Source organism: Mobula hypostoma, chromosome 16 (genome assembly GCF_963921235.1).
Source record: "Mobula hypostoma chromosome 16, sMobHyp1.1, whole genome shotgun sequence".
NCBI classification, from domain to species: Eukaryota; Metazoa; Chordata; class Chondrichthyes; order Myliobatiformes; family Myliobatidae; genus Mobula; species Mobula hypostoma.
The window spans coordinates 8,182,631-8,201,335 of record NC_086112.1 but is presented as its reverse complement, the minus strand read 5'-3'; the positions used below and the strand labels follow the sequence as shown (position 1 = coordinate 8,201,335).

At 42.2% G+C, this 18,705-nt stretch overlaps 1 protein-coding gene across 17 annotated transcripts in view; it reads right to left on the bottom strand.

The window, feature by feature from the left end:
• mef2cb (myocyte enhancer factor 2cb) overlaps window positions 1–18,705 on the bottom strand; it is a 292,538-nt gene that overhangs the window by 58,538 nt on the left and 215,295 nt on the right. For 9 of the 17 annotated variants that reach the window (XM_063068484.1, XM_063068486.1, XM_063068483.1 and 6 more), the window contains exon 5: window positions 13,682–13,825. The exons of 3 other annotated variants lie outside the window; for them this stretch is intronic. In XM_063068484.1, coding sequence (XP_062924554.1) covers window positions 13,682–13,825 — 144 coding nt within the window. Of the gene's footprint in view, window positions 1–13,488; window positions 13,627–13,681; window positions 13,826–18,705 lie in introns of all 17 variants that reach the window. 5 more of the 17 variants (XM_063068487.1, XM_063068489.1, XM_063068495.1 and 2 more) reach the window with 2 other exon arrangements.

Sequence of the window (18,705 nt, the reverse complement as noted above, 5' to 3'; positions counted from 1 at the left end):
ATTGACAAAGATATTAACCAATGCCAGCTGTAAGATTGGGGTTCGAATCCCACTGCTGTCTATAAAGGAGTATCTACATTCTTCCCCATACTTCAGGGGATTTTCCAAGTGCTTCAGATTCCTCCTACATTCCAAAGACATATGGGTTAGGTCTAGTAAGTTGCGGGCATACTATGCTGGTGCCAAAAGTACGGCAACACTTGCCAGCTGCCCCCAGCACATCCTTGGACTGTGTCGGTCACTGATGCAAATGATGCCTTCCACTCTATATACAGTGGCCACTTTATTAGGTACACCTGTACACCTACTCATTATTGCAAATATCCAATCAACCAATCACGTGGCAGCAACTCAATGCATAAAATCATGCAGAAATGGTCAAGAGGTTCAGTTGTTGTTCAGACCAAACATCAGAATGGGGACGAAATGAGAGCTATGTAACTTTGACCATGGAATGATCTTTGGTGCCAGACAGGGTGGTTTGAGTATTTCAGAAACAGCTGATCTCCTGGGATTTTCATGCACAGCAGTCTCTAGAGTTTACAGAGAATGGTGCAAAAGCAAAAAAAAAAAATCAGTGAGTGGCAGTTTGTGCGTGAAAACGCCTTGATAATGAGAGTTCTGAGATTAGCCAGACTGGTTCAAACAGAGAGGAAAGTGCCAGTAACTCAAGTAACGTCAAACTTTAATCTCCCTAAGCCTACCTTTTTGGGCATTTGCTCCCTGTCTAGGTGATACAAAAATACCAATGGATGATGGCTCTCTGTACAGCTAACAAGAAGGGAAAAGGCACTGGCATTATCTCATGGGGAAAGGGGACTGGCATTATCTCACGGGGAAAAGGCACTGGCATTATCTCATGGGGAAAAGGCACTGGCATTATCTCATGGGAAAAGGGACTGGCATTATCTCACGGGGAAAAGGCACTGGCATTATCTCATGGGGAAAAGGCACTGGCATTATCTCATGGGAAAAGGGACTGGCATTATCTCATGGGGTAAAGGGACTGGCATTATCTCATGGGGAAAAGGGACTGGCATTTTCTCATGAGGAAAAGGGACTGGCATTTTCTCATGAGGAAAAGGGACTGGCATTATCTCATGGGGAAAAGGGACTGGCATTATCTCATGGGGAAAAGGGACTGTGAGGATGGCACTATCTTGTGCGAGTCCTTCACAATCTGTCAGCAGGGTTAATTTCTTTGCTTTCCTGCCAGTTGATGGGAATGTGAGGAGGACTAAACAAGGCATTCATTACAGCTCCGAAAGGTGACGTCTCAAAAAGGTGACATCTATCATTGAGGACTCTCATCATGCAGGACGTGCCCTCTTTTCATTACTATCATCAGGACGAAGGTATAGGAGTTTGAAGATGCGCACTCAACATTTCAGGAACAGCTTTTTCCCCTTCACCATCAGATTTCTGAATGGACATTGAACACTTCCTAACTACTTTTTTCCGCTTCTTTTGAGCTGGCTTAAATTAATTTTTTTTATATATACACTACTGTGCAAACGCCTTAGGGACATATATATCGCTGGGGTGCCTCAGACTTTTACACAGTACTGTAGAAATATCATGACATGTGCCTGTGATACTAAACCTGATCGCAAACAAGAGACAATCTGTAGATGCTGGAAATCTGAGCAACACACACAAAATGCTGGAGGAACTCAGCAGGCCAGGCAGCATCTAGAAAAGGATTACAGTCGACGTACTCTTCAGCAGGACTTGGCCTGGAAAGTTGCCTGTACTCTTTTCCTAGATGCTGCCTGGCCTGTTGAGTTCCTCCAGCATTTTGTGTGTAATACTAAACCTGATTCTGATTTTGTGTAGTTGACGGCTCAGCGTTTGGCACAGACTCACTGGGGCAAGCACTACATTTCTCTGCTCTTGGCTTTAAAGGTAAAGAGTTAAAGATTAGTTTTACTTGTCGTACGTACAACAAAACATACAGTGAAATGCACCATTTGCATCAAATTACATCGTCGAGGATTGTGCTGAGCATCCCGCAAGCTTTGGCATACTTCTGGCACCAACATAGCTTGCTCATGATGAAACCCTAGCCTGTATGTTCTCGGGATGTGGAAGAAACCGGATCACCTGGAGGAAACTCACAGGGTCATTGGGAGAATGTACAATTTTCTTAGTTGTAAATTAACATTTATTTGAAGGTACAACATAGTAACAGGCCCTTCCGGCCAGCGCTACCCACCTATACTCATGCAACCAATTAACCTACAGTCCACCTTTGTAACATGGGAAGGAATTGGAGCACCTGGAGGTCCCATGCAGTATGAGCTCCCTACTGGAGTTTGGCAGGAAATCGAACCCCGATTTTTAAGCTCAGTTCTGTAAAGTGATGCGCTGACCACTACGCTCCTGTCCTGCACTTCAGAGGAGGCTTCCTGAAAGTAACTCCAAAATCCTGGAAACTTTGCATCCTTTTTTCTTACACCAGCACACACATCACTCTCAGCAGCCCTAAAACCGATGCAGCAGCAAGATATCGCTGTCACATTCCTTGCCATCATCAGGGCAGATGGTCAGGAAGCACAAAAAATAGCTCTAGCTTGCACCTCCTTTAGGAAATGAACTCATCCCAAAATAGAATTCTGGATATGATCACCAAGGCATACCTGAGAGCATATGCCACAGCCTACTATCTGCTTGAGCATCATTGCAAGCTGCAGGCTCTGTAGAATGAAGAGGCAGGCGCTATATAAATGCAGGTCATTGGCGCTGGTGATGTAGCAGCTTGGAGTTGCAGGTCACGCTGGCCTTGCTATTTTCCCTGCATTGCAGTGTGGGCGCTTCAGGGTTCTTGTAGGCGGAGGTTAGTCAGACCTGTCCTGAAATTTAGGGCTGCCATTAACCTTACAGTGAGGGCATCACCAGCACTTTTACCCTCACACTGACGTTCATTGCTGCCTCCGAGACAGAGGAGAACTCCCACAAGATGCCCACCACTCATTGTAGCTATCAGTGCAAACTAATTAGCTAGTGTCAGCATGATACCCAAACACATTTCCCCAGACTGTGTAGAGCAAAGCAGCTTTCAGACTGCTGCCCTGTATGGGATTTCTGGCCTCATGCTTTGCAGGGCAATTCGAGCTCACTTTTGTCAATATTGGGGTTATTGAATCCAGCTTGGAGCACAGCTGACATATTTTTCATTCCTATTGACACATAGAAACCATCTGCCTGATGTCCATAATACACAAGTTAATTACCTAAACAGAGTCTAAAACAACTTGAAATAGAATAACAGTATTGCCTTCATTTATGTGTACAGGTAAGAATGGAACATAGTAATGGAACTCAATTCTTAAATACTTAAATAACTAGCATAGGTATAAATTTCTCTTTATACGTACCTACAGAAAGTAGTGGATACAGCCCAGTCCATCATGGGTAAAGCCCTCCCCACATCTGCATGGAGCTCTGTCGCAGGAAAGCAGCATCGATCATCAAGGACCCCACCCTCCAGTCCATTCTGCCTTCTTGCTGCTGCCATTAGGAAGGAGGCTCAGGACTCACACCACCAGAATCAGTAACAGTTGTTACTCCAAAACCATAGGACACCAGAGCACAGAAAACAGGCCATTTGGGCCTTCTAGTCTGTGCCGAAACATTATTCCGCTAGTCCCATTGACCTGTATCCAGTCCATAACCCTCCAGACCTCTCCCATCCATGTACCTACCCAATTTATTCTTAAAACTTAAGTGTGCCCACATTTACCACGTCAGATGGCAGCTCGTTCCACACTCCCACCACTCTCTGAGTGAAGAAGTTCCCCCTAAACCTTACTCCTTTCACCCTAAAGCCATGTCCTCTCGTATTTATCTCTCCTAATCTAAGTGGAAAGAGCCTATTCACATTTACTCTGTCTATACCCCTCATAATTTTGTAAACCTCTACCAAATCTCCCCTCATTCTTCTATGCTCCAAGGAATAAAGTCCTAACCTGTTCAATCTTACCCTGTAACTCAACTCGTGAAGACCCGGCAACATCCTAGTAGATCTTCTCTGTACTCTTTCAATCTTACTGAAATCCTTCCTATAGTCAGGTGACCAGAACCGTACACAATACTCCAAATTTGGCCTCACCAATGACCAAAACCATCAGGCTCTTGAACCAGAGGGGTTATCTGACCTTCCTGTTGGGTGCGGTCTTTCACTGATGCTATTGTGTTTCTTGTACTTACTGTGATTGCCACAAAATGAATCTGGGTTGTATATGGTGACAGTTACGCACTTTGATAATAAACTGACTTTGAACTTTGAGGTTACCCGGTCTCTGCCTGCTCTTGCAGTGACAGTGTTTAATGGCAGTTTCAGGTGGCTCTTTGATCAAAGGTAACACTGCCCAGAGTGAGGGACCTGGTGACACTAACGCTGCTCCACATTAGCCTGAGTTGCCTCTTACTGCAAATGGACATTGACTACATTAAGAAATTTCATAGCTTTATGTTATCCTTTAATACCACATCACTAGATGAAGAATAGCAACTAATTATGCAACAGGGAATTAATACGTAAATTTATTTGTGTTGATTTATTCAGAGATACGGCATGGTAACAGGCTCTTCTGGCCCAATGAGCCCATGCAGTTACACCCATGTGACCAATTATTCTCCTAACTGGTATGTCTTTGGACTGTGGGCGGGAGGTAACCGGAGCACTGGGAGGAAACCCATGCGGTCTCGGGGAGAATGTAGAAACTCCTTACATACCGCGGAAGAGCTTACCCCAGGTCGCTGGTGCTGTAATAATAGCATTACCTCCGTGTGAATATCCCATTTTATTAATAACCTGATTGAGGTTGAAATTATAAACTAATTTTGCAGATGACACAGTTAATCTCAAAACAGCAGGTCATTAAGGCTTAACATGAAATGAAATTGACCTGATGAGAAGCAAATGTATTGCGTGACATTATGAAATATAAAGATTGCACATGCGCACTGAGAGGCAGTTATTTTAGCACATAAAGCCCAAATGAAGTGTAACAAGTTGGAGTCATAGAAAAGTACAGCACAGAAACTGGCCTTTCAGCCCATCTAGTATGTGCCGAGCCATTTAAACTGCCTGCTCCCATCAACCTGCACTGAGACCACAGCCCTCCATACCCCTACTATCCATGTACCTATCCAAACTTCTCTTAAACTTTTAAATCGAGCTCGCATCCACCACTTATGCTGGCAGCTTATTCCACGTTCTTACCACCCTCTGAGTGAAGAAGATTCCCCCTCATGTACTTAAATTTTTTTATCTTTCACCCTTAACCCATGACCTCCGGCTGTAGTCCCACCCAACCCCAGTGGAAAAAGCCTACTTGCATTTACCCTGTCTATATCCCTCATAATTTTGTATACCTCTATCAAATTCTTCTCTCAGATTTCTATGCTCCAAGGAATAAAGTCCTAACCTATTCAATCTTTCCTTATAACTCAGGTCCTCCAGACCCGGCAACATCCTTGCAAATTTTTTCTGTACTCTTTCAACCTTACTTACATCTTTCCTGTCGGTAGGTGACCAAAACTACACACAATACTCCAAATTAGGCCTCACCAATGTCTTATGCAACTTCAACATAACATCCCATCTCCTGCACTCAATACATGGATTTATGATGGCCAATGTGCCAAAAACGTTCTTTACGATTCTATCAACTGTGCTGCCACTTTCACTGAATTATGGACCTGTATTGCCAGATCCCTTTCTTCTACCACACTCCTCAGTGCCCCCCTATTCACTGTGTAAGACCTTCCCTGGTTATAATAATAATAATTCAGGGGAATTAAAGGATCAGTAAATTTCCAAATGCTGCAATAGTCAGCAGGGCTTCTAAATGAGAAAACTCACTTTTTTAAGAGATACAAATGAAAGATTACTCAACATCTCAGCAGCAGTGGAAAGGGTGAGCAATTTCAGGTTCCCGGGTTTCTGGGTTTCAATATCCCTGACGATTTATCCTGGGCTCAACATATTGATGCAGTTACAAAGAAGGTACGACAGCAGCTATATTTCATTTGGAGTTTGAGGGGACTTGGTATGTTACCAAAGATACTCACAAATGTCTACAGATGCATTCTAATTGGTTACATCATTAGTTGCTATGAAGGGGACACTGCAAAGGATCGGAAAAAGCTGCAGGAAGTTGTTAGCTCAGCCAGTTCCATCCTGGGTACTAGGTTCCCTGGCATCTAGAACACCTTCAAAAGGCAATGCCCCAAAAAGGCAGCATCCATTATTAAGGACCCCCGTTACCAGGACATGCCCTCTTCTCATTGCCACCATCAGTGAGGAGGTACAGGAGCCTGAGGCCACACACTCAGTGTTTCAGGAACAATTTCTTCCCCTCTGCCATCAGATTTCTGAATGGACAGTGATCACTAACTCAGTATTTTCTCTTGTTCTCCTTTTGAACTACTTATTTATTTTTATATGTATTATTGTAATTTATACGGCTATATTTACGTAACTAAGACTTTTACACAGTACTGTAGTGCAAAATCTTCCAGTTATTCCCAGCTTAACTTTGTGGTATTGACTTGTTGTTTATACAATAATCAATTTTCATTTCAAATTTAAATTTCAAAACAATAGTTATTTTTATTGTTTATCTTGCCAGTTATTTTCAATTAGCATATTTTGTCTTTTCTGATTCATGAGTTATCAGTTTTGATTCTCACCACAGAAGCATCTCACCCCAACGTATCACGGCTTGGTATAGCAAATCCTCTGCCTGCTATGGCAAAAAACTGCAGAGAGCTGTGGGGACAGCTCAGGACATCATGGAAACCAGTCACCCAACCAGAGGTTAACGCTTCTACCTGCTTCGGTAAACCAGCCACCACAGTGAAAGACCCCACCCACTCCGGATATTTGCTCTCCCCCTGCCCCCCCCCCCCAATTGGACAGAAGATGCTAAAAGCATGTAGCATCAGGCTCAAGTACAGCTTCTATCAGGCTCTTGAAGGGACCCTTAGTACAATAAGATGGACCCATATCTACCTCGTTATAACCTTCCACTTTACTAACTACCTGCACTGCACCTTCTCTGTAACTGTTACACTTTATTCTGCACTCTGTTATTGCTTTACCTTGTACTACCTGAATGTACCATTGCAATGAATTGAACTGTATGAATGTCATGATGCATTCTTCTCTTTAAATATCACACCCATCCCTCCATCTCTTTGACCCAGGGCATGAAGAAGTATCAGGACTAGGACTGCCAGACTGGGTAATAGTTTCTTCCCTCAGGCTGTGAGATTAATGAATACCCTGTCACCACTGAAGTGTTGTCACTAAGACAGCAACTGTTTACCTGTTGTTCACACTAAATGCATATAGGATGGCCTGCAGATAATGAACTCTTGAGCTGAACTGAAAATAGACTGTGATGATTTTGTGATTTTTTTGCTCATTATTTCTTGTTGCCATTTGCAGGGTTTGTTTTTTTTGCAGGGGTTGGGGGGGGTTGATGTTTCTGCTGCTGTTTGCATGGTTTGTTTTTTTTTGCTCATGGGGGGTGGGGTTGATGCTTTTCTTTGAACAGGCTTTGTTTGCCTTGTGGCTGTCCATGGAGAAGATGAATCTCAAGGTTGTATGCTGCATACATTACTTGATAGTAAACATACTTTGAATCCTTTATTAACTTATACATGGTAACATTTTGTTTAACATGTTGAGTGTGATAACTGTTTTGTGGGTGCACCACCTCTGGAGGAACGTTATTTTGATTGGCTGGATATGTTATGGAAATTTTGTTTCTCATAATTCTTTTTTAAGAAGGGTTGGTCAAGTGTTAATGAATCCTCTTTGGCTATGTTTGGGTGTTTAATTTGATGGAAGATTCTGGAATACAAACTGTTCCTAAAGACCATTCAGGGTACTCAGATTTAAGTAATTTCTTTAACACTTTCAGTCACTAACCCACCCCACAACACCCCCAACCACCACTACTTTATCATTTCCTGTCAGGGTCACCGTATGTACAGCCACTCCTCTGCCTAGTGTCACCTTATGGACATGTAATTGACCTATGTACAGTATATAAGCTATCTTCTGTAATTATCATTATTGTTTTTTTAAATTATTGATTTTTTAATCTTATTGTGCTTTTTTATGCTGCATTGGATCCGCAGCAACAATTAATTTGTTCTCCTTTACATTTGTGTATGGGAAATGGCATTAAACTATCTTCAATCTTGAACCTTGAATGTGTAACCCTGGTCTCCACCATTTCAGCTTTGCTCAGTACGGTCTCAGCCACACTCATTATGTGGTCTCTTGGGGGACGGTGATTTGAAACGGTGATACTGCATCATGCTTGCGTGGGCTTTAGCAGGCTATCACTTTGAGAGCACCATCCTTCCTGTTTGCAATGACTGCGTTCACTTGTGGGATCTGGACACACAGCTCTTTTTAACCACATTGACCACAGGTTGAACTGCCAAGCTGAAGCTGGAGACTTCAAGCTGAATGAGGAGGAATTTGAAAGGTCTCAATAGGACGGACGTAAAGAGGGTGTTTCTTATGGTGGTGGAGTCTAGAATCAGAGGGCACAGTCTCAGAATAATGGGATAGCCAGTTAGAACGGAAATGAGGAAGAATTTCTTTATGAAGGGGGTGGTGAATCTGTGACATTCATTGCCACCAGCAGCTGTGGAGGCCAGGTGATTGGGTATACTTGAAGCAGAGGTGGATAGGTTCTTGATTAGTCAGGGCTTCAAAAGTTATAAGACGACAAGAGGAAGGATTGAGAGGGATAATAATTCAGTCATAATGGAAGGGCAGAGCAGAATCGATGGGCTGAATAACCTGATTCTGCTCCCACTAGTGAGTTGTTGGAGAGAGTGCTGGAGCTGGACTTGTTGTGCACTGTGTTGCAGCCTGCTTCAGTCACCTGGGTTGTGCATGATCCATCAAAAGGTGAAAGTGACTGGCTTGGATCTTTTTCTTGTGATTGCAAGACCCTGCTGGATGTTGGTAATATAGAATATTGAGAGTCCGATTCACTGGTTCATTAGGGAGACTGATAGTGGGGGAGCTGCGTTGCCTTGGTTGTTGTGTAGACAAGGCCCTCGTGCCTTGGAGATGCCTGTTGTAGTTGCCGGCAAAGGAGGCGCCAGAGCTGGGTGTGTGCTGCTGGAACTCGTACTGGGTTGGGGCAGTCCCCTCCCGTCAGTGCTGCCCACCAGTGTTCGCTCCTGGGAAGCCAAGCTGGATTGCGTTCATCTGTGGCTGCAATTGCGCAAAATGAGGAACTGCTGCGGCTTTTTCTTGCAGAAACGTGACTCCAGGACAACATCCACACACCATCAATCTAAAGGCCATGATACGCAAGGACTTGGGACTTGGGCTACATTATATATTTTGTAACTGTATATTTTTCTTCCATCATAATCCTATGTGCAATATTTGCTGTGTGCTCTGTGTGGCTGTTGGTACTGTGTTTTACACATTGGCCCCAGAGGAACACTGTTTCATTTGGCTATATTCCTGTAATTAAACTTGAACTGTAAACTAAACTTATCGTCTTATGGAGGCAGAAGCATCCATTTTATAATATTTTTCCAAATCACTTTTTCTACATCACACTACAAACATTTGCCTATATTTTATAGCTTATATTGCATTTAAGAACAAAAATTTAAAAAATCTTCAGAACAACCATTGCTGTGTTAGGAAGAGAAAACTAAATTTACTTAATATCACAATCATAGTGATAGATTAAAATTAAAGAAAATATGAAACCCAATTGAGGAGACAACCTGGTATATAAGGTGACCACCTGGTATTATAAGGCGACCACAAGATATTATAAGGTGGCCAGATGGTATTAAGGTGACCACCTAGTATATTAGGTGACCACCCATTATATAAGGTGGCCACCTGGTATTATAAAGGTGGCCACCAAGGTGAGCTTGTCGTTCATGCAACAATACGCACATGCAAACGTTATGTTATTTTTCTCAGATTTCTGGCTAGGCATATGAATGGCTACGTGTGTAGAGGCTCTGGTTTAGTTGTCAATGAAACAGCTTAGTGTTAAGGCAGGAAAATAAAATGTTCTTGACAGGAGGCAAAGCAATTTTTGTAATCCTGTTAAATCACCCCAGCACACGACGTGTTTGAATTTCGTCAACGGGATCTCATGCAGAATGACTCTCTACACAGCAAGCAGTTAGCTTTAACCCTTTGAGTACAGGTAGCAGGTTTCCACTTTAACACAAATTTTGCATTTTTGAGATAATATTTGCCTTACTTTTAAAATTTCAAATAACCTCAAAACAATTCGTTTTGTAAGACATTTATTTTAATCATCTTTTTAATGTTGCAAGTTTATAACGGCCAGTCACTAGATTACTTTGTTGTCACATTGCACTGAAATTCCTTGCTGACATTGTGGCACTGTAGGCATGTCACCTGCACACATATGTCATTGTACAAGTCACAAGCTGCTGCTTGAAATGATCATTTGTGTGACTAACCAGACAAATGTCTGGCTCTCATTAGTTGGGGGATTGAGTTCAAGAGCCACAAGGCAATGTAGCAAATCTATAAAACCCTGGTTAGACCACACTTGCAATATTGTGTTCGGTTCTGGTCACTTCATTATAGGAAGAATGTGGAAGCTTTAGAGAGGGTGCAGAGGAGATTTGCCAGCATGCTGCCTGGACTAGAGAGCATGTCTTATGAAGATTGGTTGAGTGAGCTAGGGCTTTTCTCTTTCGAGACAAGGAGGATGAAAAGAGATCTGATAGAGGAATACAAGAAAGAAGTGGACAGCCAGAGATTTTTTGCCAGGGCAGAAATGGCTAATTCAAGGGGACATAATTTTAAGGTGACTGGAGGAAAATACAGTGGTGGGGGGATGTCAGAGGTAAGTTCTTTGTGTTACACAGAGAGTGGTGGGTGTGTAGAACACCCTGCCAGGGGTGGTGCTGGAGATAGCTACATCAGGGACATTTAAGAAAGAATGGAGGGTTATGTTGGAGGAAAGGGTTTGATCAATCTTTGAGTAGGTTAAATGTTCAGCACGACATTGTACGCCAAGGAGCCTGTACTGTGTTGTACATAAATGTCCATGATTAAATGGAATGAACAGTCTTTGGTTGGTACACTGAAACACCTACAGTTTTCTCATTTACACTATAATAATGTCCAGCTGGGTAGGGAATAACAATGGGGAAATGTGTTGTGTGCAAAAATAGATTATCTCAGCAATTTTCAGAAGAAAAACAAAAGTCATTGGAAATTAAAATAGATGCCTTTTGACTTCTTTTATCAAGGGCACCTGAGTTTATATTTAGGTTTGAAATATGAAAAAAGATCTCACTCTAAAGGATATAAACATTGTATGGAATGGTGTCATGCTGCACCAGAATGGATGTCAGCACAGTATGACTTCACAATGAAATCTGTCACACACACCTAATTTTGTCGGTATCATTAATGTAGGGTCCTCCAATAGGACCACAACCTTGTCATGGTTTGGAGACTTGCTTGTCTCAATAGCATCAATGACCTAGAGAGCTATGTTGGCTGGAGTCAGGGCTTTATGCTTTGACTCTTGGTAGGGTCACCCATGCCAAACAGGTCAAAGGGTAGAGGTCAGACTAAGAGTGGTTCACTGGTCCTCCAGGTTTGGGGGCTCAGCTCAGGGCCAACAACCCCGATTGGTAAAACAAAATTGTTACAGAAGCACCAATGAAGAATCCTTCTACATCTGAGTGTGACAGTATTCCTGAGTCTCCACCCGGGACTTGAACGAATGACAGCACTGAAAACCAAGAAGAAGCTACTGACGTGAAGAAGGAAGCCCTGAACACCACCAGAGATGGAGGGCCTTAAATGCCAGCGGTGTAACGGGCAGGAGGTCTAATGTAGGGTATGAGTACGTCGCGTGGGAGAAGCACATGGATGACTACTGCATCGGAAAGTTTAACTCTGACGAAGTGCCAGAGCACTGCAGAGAGAGATCTCACTCTCACCTCTAGCCTTTAAATAATAGACCAATGAAATTTCAACTCTTCTTGATAAAGAGTGGGATGAAAATCTGACTTAAACACATTGGCTCTAATTAGGAAGACAGGGCTTGTTTATGGATGTGGTTTGATCATTTTTTTTTGGAAAAGTGAATACAGAAAGTATTAATAACTTTCTTAATTTTGTTCACTTCAATATTACATCCAATAAAATGTAAGAAAATGTTACTGAAACACGTTGGCTCTACTTAGGAAGGCAATTTGTGTTTATGGTTGTGTTTTCATCACTTATTTTTTTTGAAAAATGAATAAAGATAGTTTCACTGACAGAAAAGTAACTAGGCTTTATTTGGGATCTACCACACTCTAAATCAGGGGTTCCCAACCTGGGTCCATAGACCTCCTGGTTAATGGTAGGGGTCCATGGCATAAAAAAGGTTGGGACTCCTGTTCTATATTAAAGTGAGGCAAAAAGATTACTTGAGGTGCAAATTGTCAAATTTTGAGAGAGGGAACATGAAATAGTCCTGAGTCATTCCAACTGTTAGAAAGTATGTGCTTGTGATTTAGACAGATTTCATCACAGAATGATGAAATCTAACTACTTTAAAACTTACTTCTAACAAATTCAAAGTGTTCTAAAAGAATTGTTGTTCTCTTTACATTGTTAAAAAGCATTGTTCTTTAATAATAAAAAGTTGATGGTTATTAGTATGGATAAAGAGACAATATGTTTTTGATGGTTGTGCTGTCATAATTTATTTTTTTGAAAAATGAAAGATGAAATTATCCATAATATTTTTCACTTCAATATTCCGTCGAATAAAATGTAAGAAAGTATTATTGAAGCATGTTGGCTGTACTTCGGAAAACATAGCTTATTTATGGAGGTGCGTTGATTTTTTTTTTGAAAAGTGAATAAAGAAAGACATCAAAAATTTTAATTTTTTTCATTTCAATATTCTGTCCAATAGAATGTAAGAAAATGTGACTGGAACACGTTGACTCTACTGAGGAAGAGAGAGCTTGTTTATGGATCAGAATATTCTAGTTTACATACTGAGTACATGATTCCACACCAATCACTTCCTTTGTGGTTTTATTTAAGATGTTATTTATTCTGGCTTGTTAACTTCATTGCTGTACATCAAGAGTTTTGCAGAGAGAGTTGGCGTTTGTAAATTTTGCTGGTCATTTTAGACTCCTACAGATCAAGTATTCTAAGTGATACCCAATTATTTGAGTAAGCAGCTGAAACGGCTTGAGATTATCACTATTTTAAAGGGGCAATATCAGTTATCATTTCCAGCATCTGCAAAATCATTTGTGTTTAATATTACTTATTATCCTATTTTCAAGTATTTTTTGCTTGTTCTCTGCATATTGATGATTTGAAATGTGATTTATCTGGAAGAAACCTGCACTGATAGGGTAGATTACTGCAGCAGTCATTAGCAGAGCAGCCTTCCGTCTCATGGTACTTACAGGTATTTTATGATTCCTGATCATATTATCAAACTCTTCATTAATTTTTTTGTATTTTTCTTCAGTGCGTGGGGTGAGCGCATAAGAGGAGTCAGGATCAGGGCTGTCACAGCCTTTGTTTTCTTTCTTGTTCAATGCCTGCCAGATTCAGAGAAATATCAGAAGTAAAATAAAGGAGGGCCCTTGTACTTACACACAATCTTTGCCTGCTGATCATTAGATCAATATCTTCATTTATCTTTCTGCCCTTCTCATCAGACTCAGGGCTGTGACTCACTGAATCGTCTGCGTCTGGGTCTGGGCTGTCACACCCATTTAGGCCCTTCTTTCTCAGTGTCTGAAATACACAATTTGTAAAGTTCAAACCTCCACACTGCTTACAAGGGCATAGCGGAAAACAGGATTTTTAAACTCTGAGGGATTTTGATAAGTTTTACAGTCCATTTAAGATCAACGAAGGTAACTCAATACAGAATGAAAAGAAAAACAAACTGAAGCTACTAGTTTAAAGAAAAGTAGGATTTCCAGGTAGTCGATCATTTTATTTCCACTCCCAATTCACATTCTGATATGTCGGTCCATGGTGTCCTCTTCTGTCATCACGAGGCCACTCACAGATTGGAGGAACAACACCTCATATTCCACTGAGGCACAGTACTGTGCAAATATCGTAGGCACATATATATATATAGTTGCCTAAGACTTCTACACAGTATTGTATTTGTCAACGTGGAGCAGCGAGTGACTTTGTAAGTCTGGAGGGAGCGAAATATATTGAGAATGGCAGAAGTAGAGTGCCACAGAAGGGGTGTGGAACAGGTGGCAGAGAAGGAGTGCCAGGCGCGGAGGGGTGGCGCAGGTGCAGACACACCCAGCCCTAAGACACCAGGCAAGGTCATTTGGTTCCAAACAATTGGTTTATTGATCGTTACAGAATGTCTCTCTGGTGCTTCCTGCTCCCTTCTCCTTTTCCCAACCATGATTCCCTTCTCCTTGCCCCCTTCCCACTCTCAGTCCACAATAGAGATCAATATCAGTATTAGAACATAGAATAGTACAGCACAGTACAGGCCCTTCAGCCCACAATGTTGTGCCGACCCTCAAACCCTGCCTCCCATATAAGCCCCCACCTTAAATTCCTCCATATACCTGTCTACTAGTCTCTTAAACTTCACTAGTGTATCTGCCTCCACCACTGATTCAGGCAGTGCATTCCACGCACCAACCACTCTCTGAGTAAAAAACCTTCCTCTAATATCCCCCTTGAACTTCCCACCCCTTACCTTAAAGCCATGTCCTCTTGTATTGAGCAGTGGTGCCCTGGGGAAGAGGCGCTGACTGTCCACTTTATCTATTCCTCTTATTATCTTGTACACCTCTATCATGTCTCATGTATTAGGATTATAGTCACTCACAAATGTGTGAAATTTGTATGTTTTTGTGGCAGCAGTACAGTGCAATACATAAAGTTACTACAGTACTGTGCAAAAGTCTTAGGCAGCTTAGCTCTACATACAATATGTGCCAATGCCTTTTGCATAGTACTGTAGCCTCCAACCTGATGGCATGAACATTGAGATTTCTCTAACTTCTGGTAAAACCTTTTCTCCTTCCTCCTTCCCTTTTCTTCATTTCCCCTCTCTGGCCCCCCTTCTTACCTCTTCCCTTGGCCTGCCTATCACCTCCACCTGGTGCCCCCATTTCCCAAAGTCCGCTCTCCTCTCCTATCAGTTTCCTTCATCTCAGCCCTTTACCTTTTCCACCTCCTTACTCCCAGCTTCTTACTTCATCCCTCCTCTCCCACCCACCTGACTTCACCTATCATTCATCTTCTAGCTTGTCCTCTTCCTCTCCCCACTTCAGCTCCGTATTCTGGCACCTTCCCCCTTTCTTTTCAGGGCTGATAAAGTCCTGAAATGTTGACTATTTAGTGACTTTTATAGATGCTGCCTGACCTGCTAAGTTCCACCAGAGTTTTGTACGTGTTGCTCTGGATTTCCAATACCTGCAGAATCTCTTGAATTTATCTTCAAAATGGTGCAGGCAAGTGCTAATCATATTTGGATGAATACCAGAATATTCTAGTACTATTTTTATAACTCCATTCTTTTCAACTAACTGCACATAACTGAAACAGTCTTCCTCTATCTCAGGGTTACATTATTTCAGTTCCATTGACTGGGTGCTAAAATACAAATTTAAGCTTTGATAGTGATTATTTCTTCCCTATATCATTGGTTTCAAACATGATTTTCTAGAAATAATCAATGCAGTAATTGGCTATAAAAAAAAGTACAGGAATTTTATCTTATATTCTGAGATACCCATTCCTCTGACCATGTTTTCTTTTGAGCTTCAGTTTTTTTCTGACAACACCGCTGGCATTGGCCAAATTAAAGCTGAAGACAAATCAGCATATAGGAGGGAGATTGAAAGTCTGGTAGAGGGGTGCCACAATGACAACCTCTCATCCACTGTTAGCAAGACCAAGGAGATGATTATTGACTTCAGGAGGAGAAAACCAGAGGTCCACGAGCCAGTCCTCGTCAGGGGCTCAGAGGTGGAGAGGGTCAGCGACTTTAAATTCCTCAGCGTTATAATTTTGGAGGATCTGTCCTAGTTCCAGCACATAAATGCCACTATGAACAAAGCTCAGCAGCACCTCTACTTCCTCAGAAGTTTGTGAAGATTTGGCATGTAATTTAAAGCTTTGACAAATTCCTATTGATGTGTGGTGGACAGTATATTCACTGGTTGCATCACAGCCTGGTATGGAAACACAATACCCTTGTATAGAAAAGCCTACAAAAAGTAGTGGATATAGCCCAGTCCATCATGGGTAAAGCCCGTGAGCACATCTACATGGAGAGCCATTGCAGGAAAGCAGCATTCATCAACAAGGAGCCTTACCATCCCGGCACATTCTCGTCTCACTGCTGCCATCAGCAAGGTGGTACAGGAGCTTTGGCCCCACACCGCCAGGTTCAGGAACAGTTATTACACTTCAACCATTAGGCTCTTGAACCAGAGCAACTTCACACCTCATCACTGAAATGTTCCCACAACCTATGGACTCACTTTCAAGGACTCTTCAACACCAACACCAAATAGTACATCCAAGACCATGCACAAGTTTGCTGATGACACCACTGTTGTGGGCCATGTCAAAGGTGGTGATAAATCAGCATACAGGAGGGAGATAGAAAATTTGGCTGAGTGGTGTAACAAGAACAACCTCTTACTCGACTCAATATCAATAAGATCAAGGAACTGATTGTGGACCTCAGGAGAGGGAAATCAGAGGCTGAGCCAGTGACTCTACTGACTCAGGAGTCTGCGGAGATTCAGCATGTCATCAAAAACCTTGGCAAACATCTATAGATGGGTGGTGGAAGGTGTGCTGACTGGCTACATTACGGCCTGGTATGGCATCACCAATGCCTTTGAATGGAAAGTCCTACAAAAAGTAATGGATTTGGCCCAGTACATCACAGGTAAAGCCTTCCCAACCATTGAGCACATCTACATGAAGTGTTGCTGTAGAAAAGCAACATCCATCATCAAGGATCCTCACCACCCAGGCTACGCTCTTTTCTCACTGCTGCCACCAGGTAGAAGGTACAGGAGCTTCAGGACTCGCACCACAAGTTCAAGAACAGTTACTACCCCTCAACCATCAGGCTCATGAATGAAAGACGATAACTACACTCATTCTACTTCTAGTGTTCCACAAATGATGGTCTCACTCTAAGGAATCTTTATCTTGTTATTTCATGCTTGTTACTTATTGTTATTTATTTATATTTGCCTTTGCATAGTTTCTTGTTCATTGATCCTGTTTACAGTTACTGTTCTATAGGTTTGCTAAGTATGCCTGCAGAAAAAGTATCTCAGGGTTGTATGTGGTGACATGTATGTGCTCTGATAATAAATTTTACTTTGAACTTTTTCATGCCATGTTCTTGATATTTGTTGCTTATTTATAATTTTTTTTAAATTTTCTGTTTGTATAGTTTTGTTGTTTTTTGCAAATTGGTTCTTTGTTCATCCTATTGGGTGTGGTCATACATTGCTTCTATTGTTTTTCTTAGATTTACTGCGCATGCCTGCAAGAAAATGCATCTCAGGGTTGTATATGGTGACATATATGTACCTGATAATAAATTCACCTTGAACTTTGAACTCCTTCACTCCCAGATGAACTAAATGCCTTTTATGCACACTTTGAATGGAAGAATATCACTATTCTACGTGAATCACTGCAGCATCTGGTGACCCTGTGATATCTGTCTTAGAAGCCAACGGCAGAACGTCTTTCTGGAGGGTGAACCCTTGCAAATTATCAAGCCCTGATGGTGTACCTGGTAGGACACTGAAAACCTGTGCCAACCAACTGGTGGGAGTGTTCAAGGGCACCTTCAATCTCTCACTGCTGCAGTTGGAGGGTCCCACCTGGTGACAATCACACTAGCACCCAAGAAGAGCAGGGTGAGCTGCCTCAATGACTATCACCTAGTGGCACTCACATCTACCTTGATGAAGTGCCTTGAGAGGTTGGTCATGGCCAGAATCAACTGCCTAGGCAAGGAACTGAACCTGCTGCAATTTGCCAATCGCCACAATAGGTCTACAGCGGATTTAATCTCAATGGCTCTTCACAAAGCCTTGAATCACCTGGACAATTGCAATACCTATGTCAGACTGCTGTTTATTCATTACTGCTCAGTATTCAACCCAATTATGCCCTCATTTCTAATCAATAAGCACCAAAACCTTGACTTCCTCACCGGGAGACCACAGTCTGTGTGGATTGGAAATATCATCTCCTCTTTGCTGACAATCAACACTGGCGCACCTCAAAGATACGTACTTAGACCACTGCAACACGCATCAAAGTTGCTGATGAACGCAGCAGGCCAGGCAGCATCTCTAGGAAGAGGTCCGGTCGACGTATCGGGCCGAGACCCTTCGTCAGGACCAACTGAAAGAAAAGCTAGTAAGAGATTTGAATCTCGTTCACCAGCAACTTTGAAGTGTGTTGCTTGAACTTCCAGCATCTGCAGATTTCCTCGTGTTTGCGTACTTAGACCACTGCTCTACTCTCTCTACACCCTTGACTCTGTAGCTAAGCACAGCTCAAACACCATCTACAACTTTGCTAATGATGCAGCTATTGGCAGAATTTCAGATGGTAATGAGGAGGCGTCCAGGAGTGAG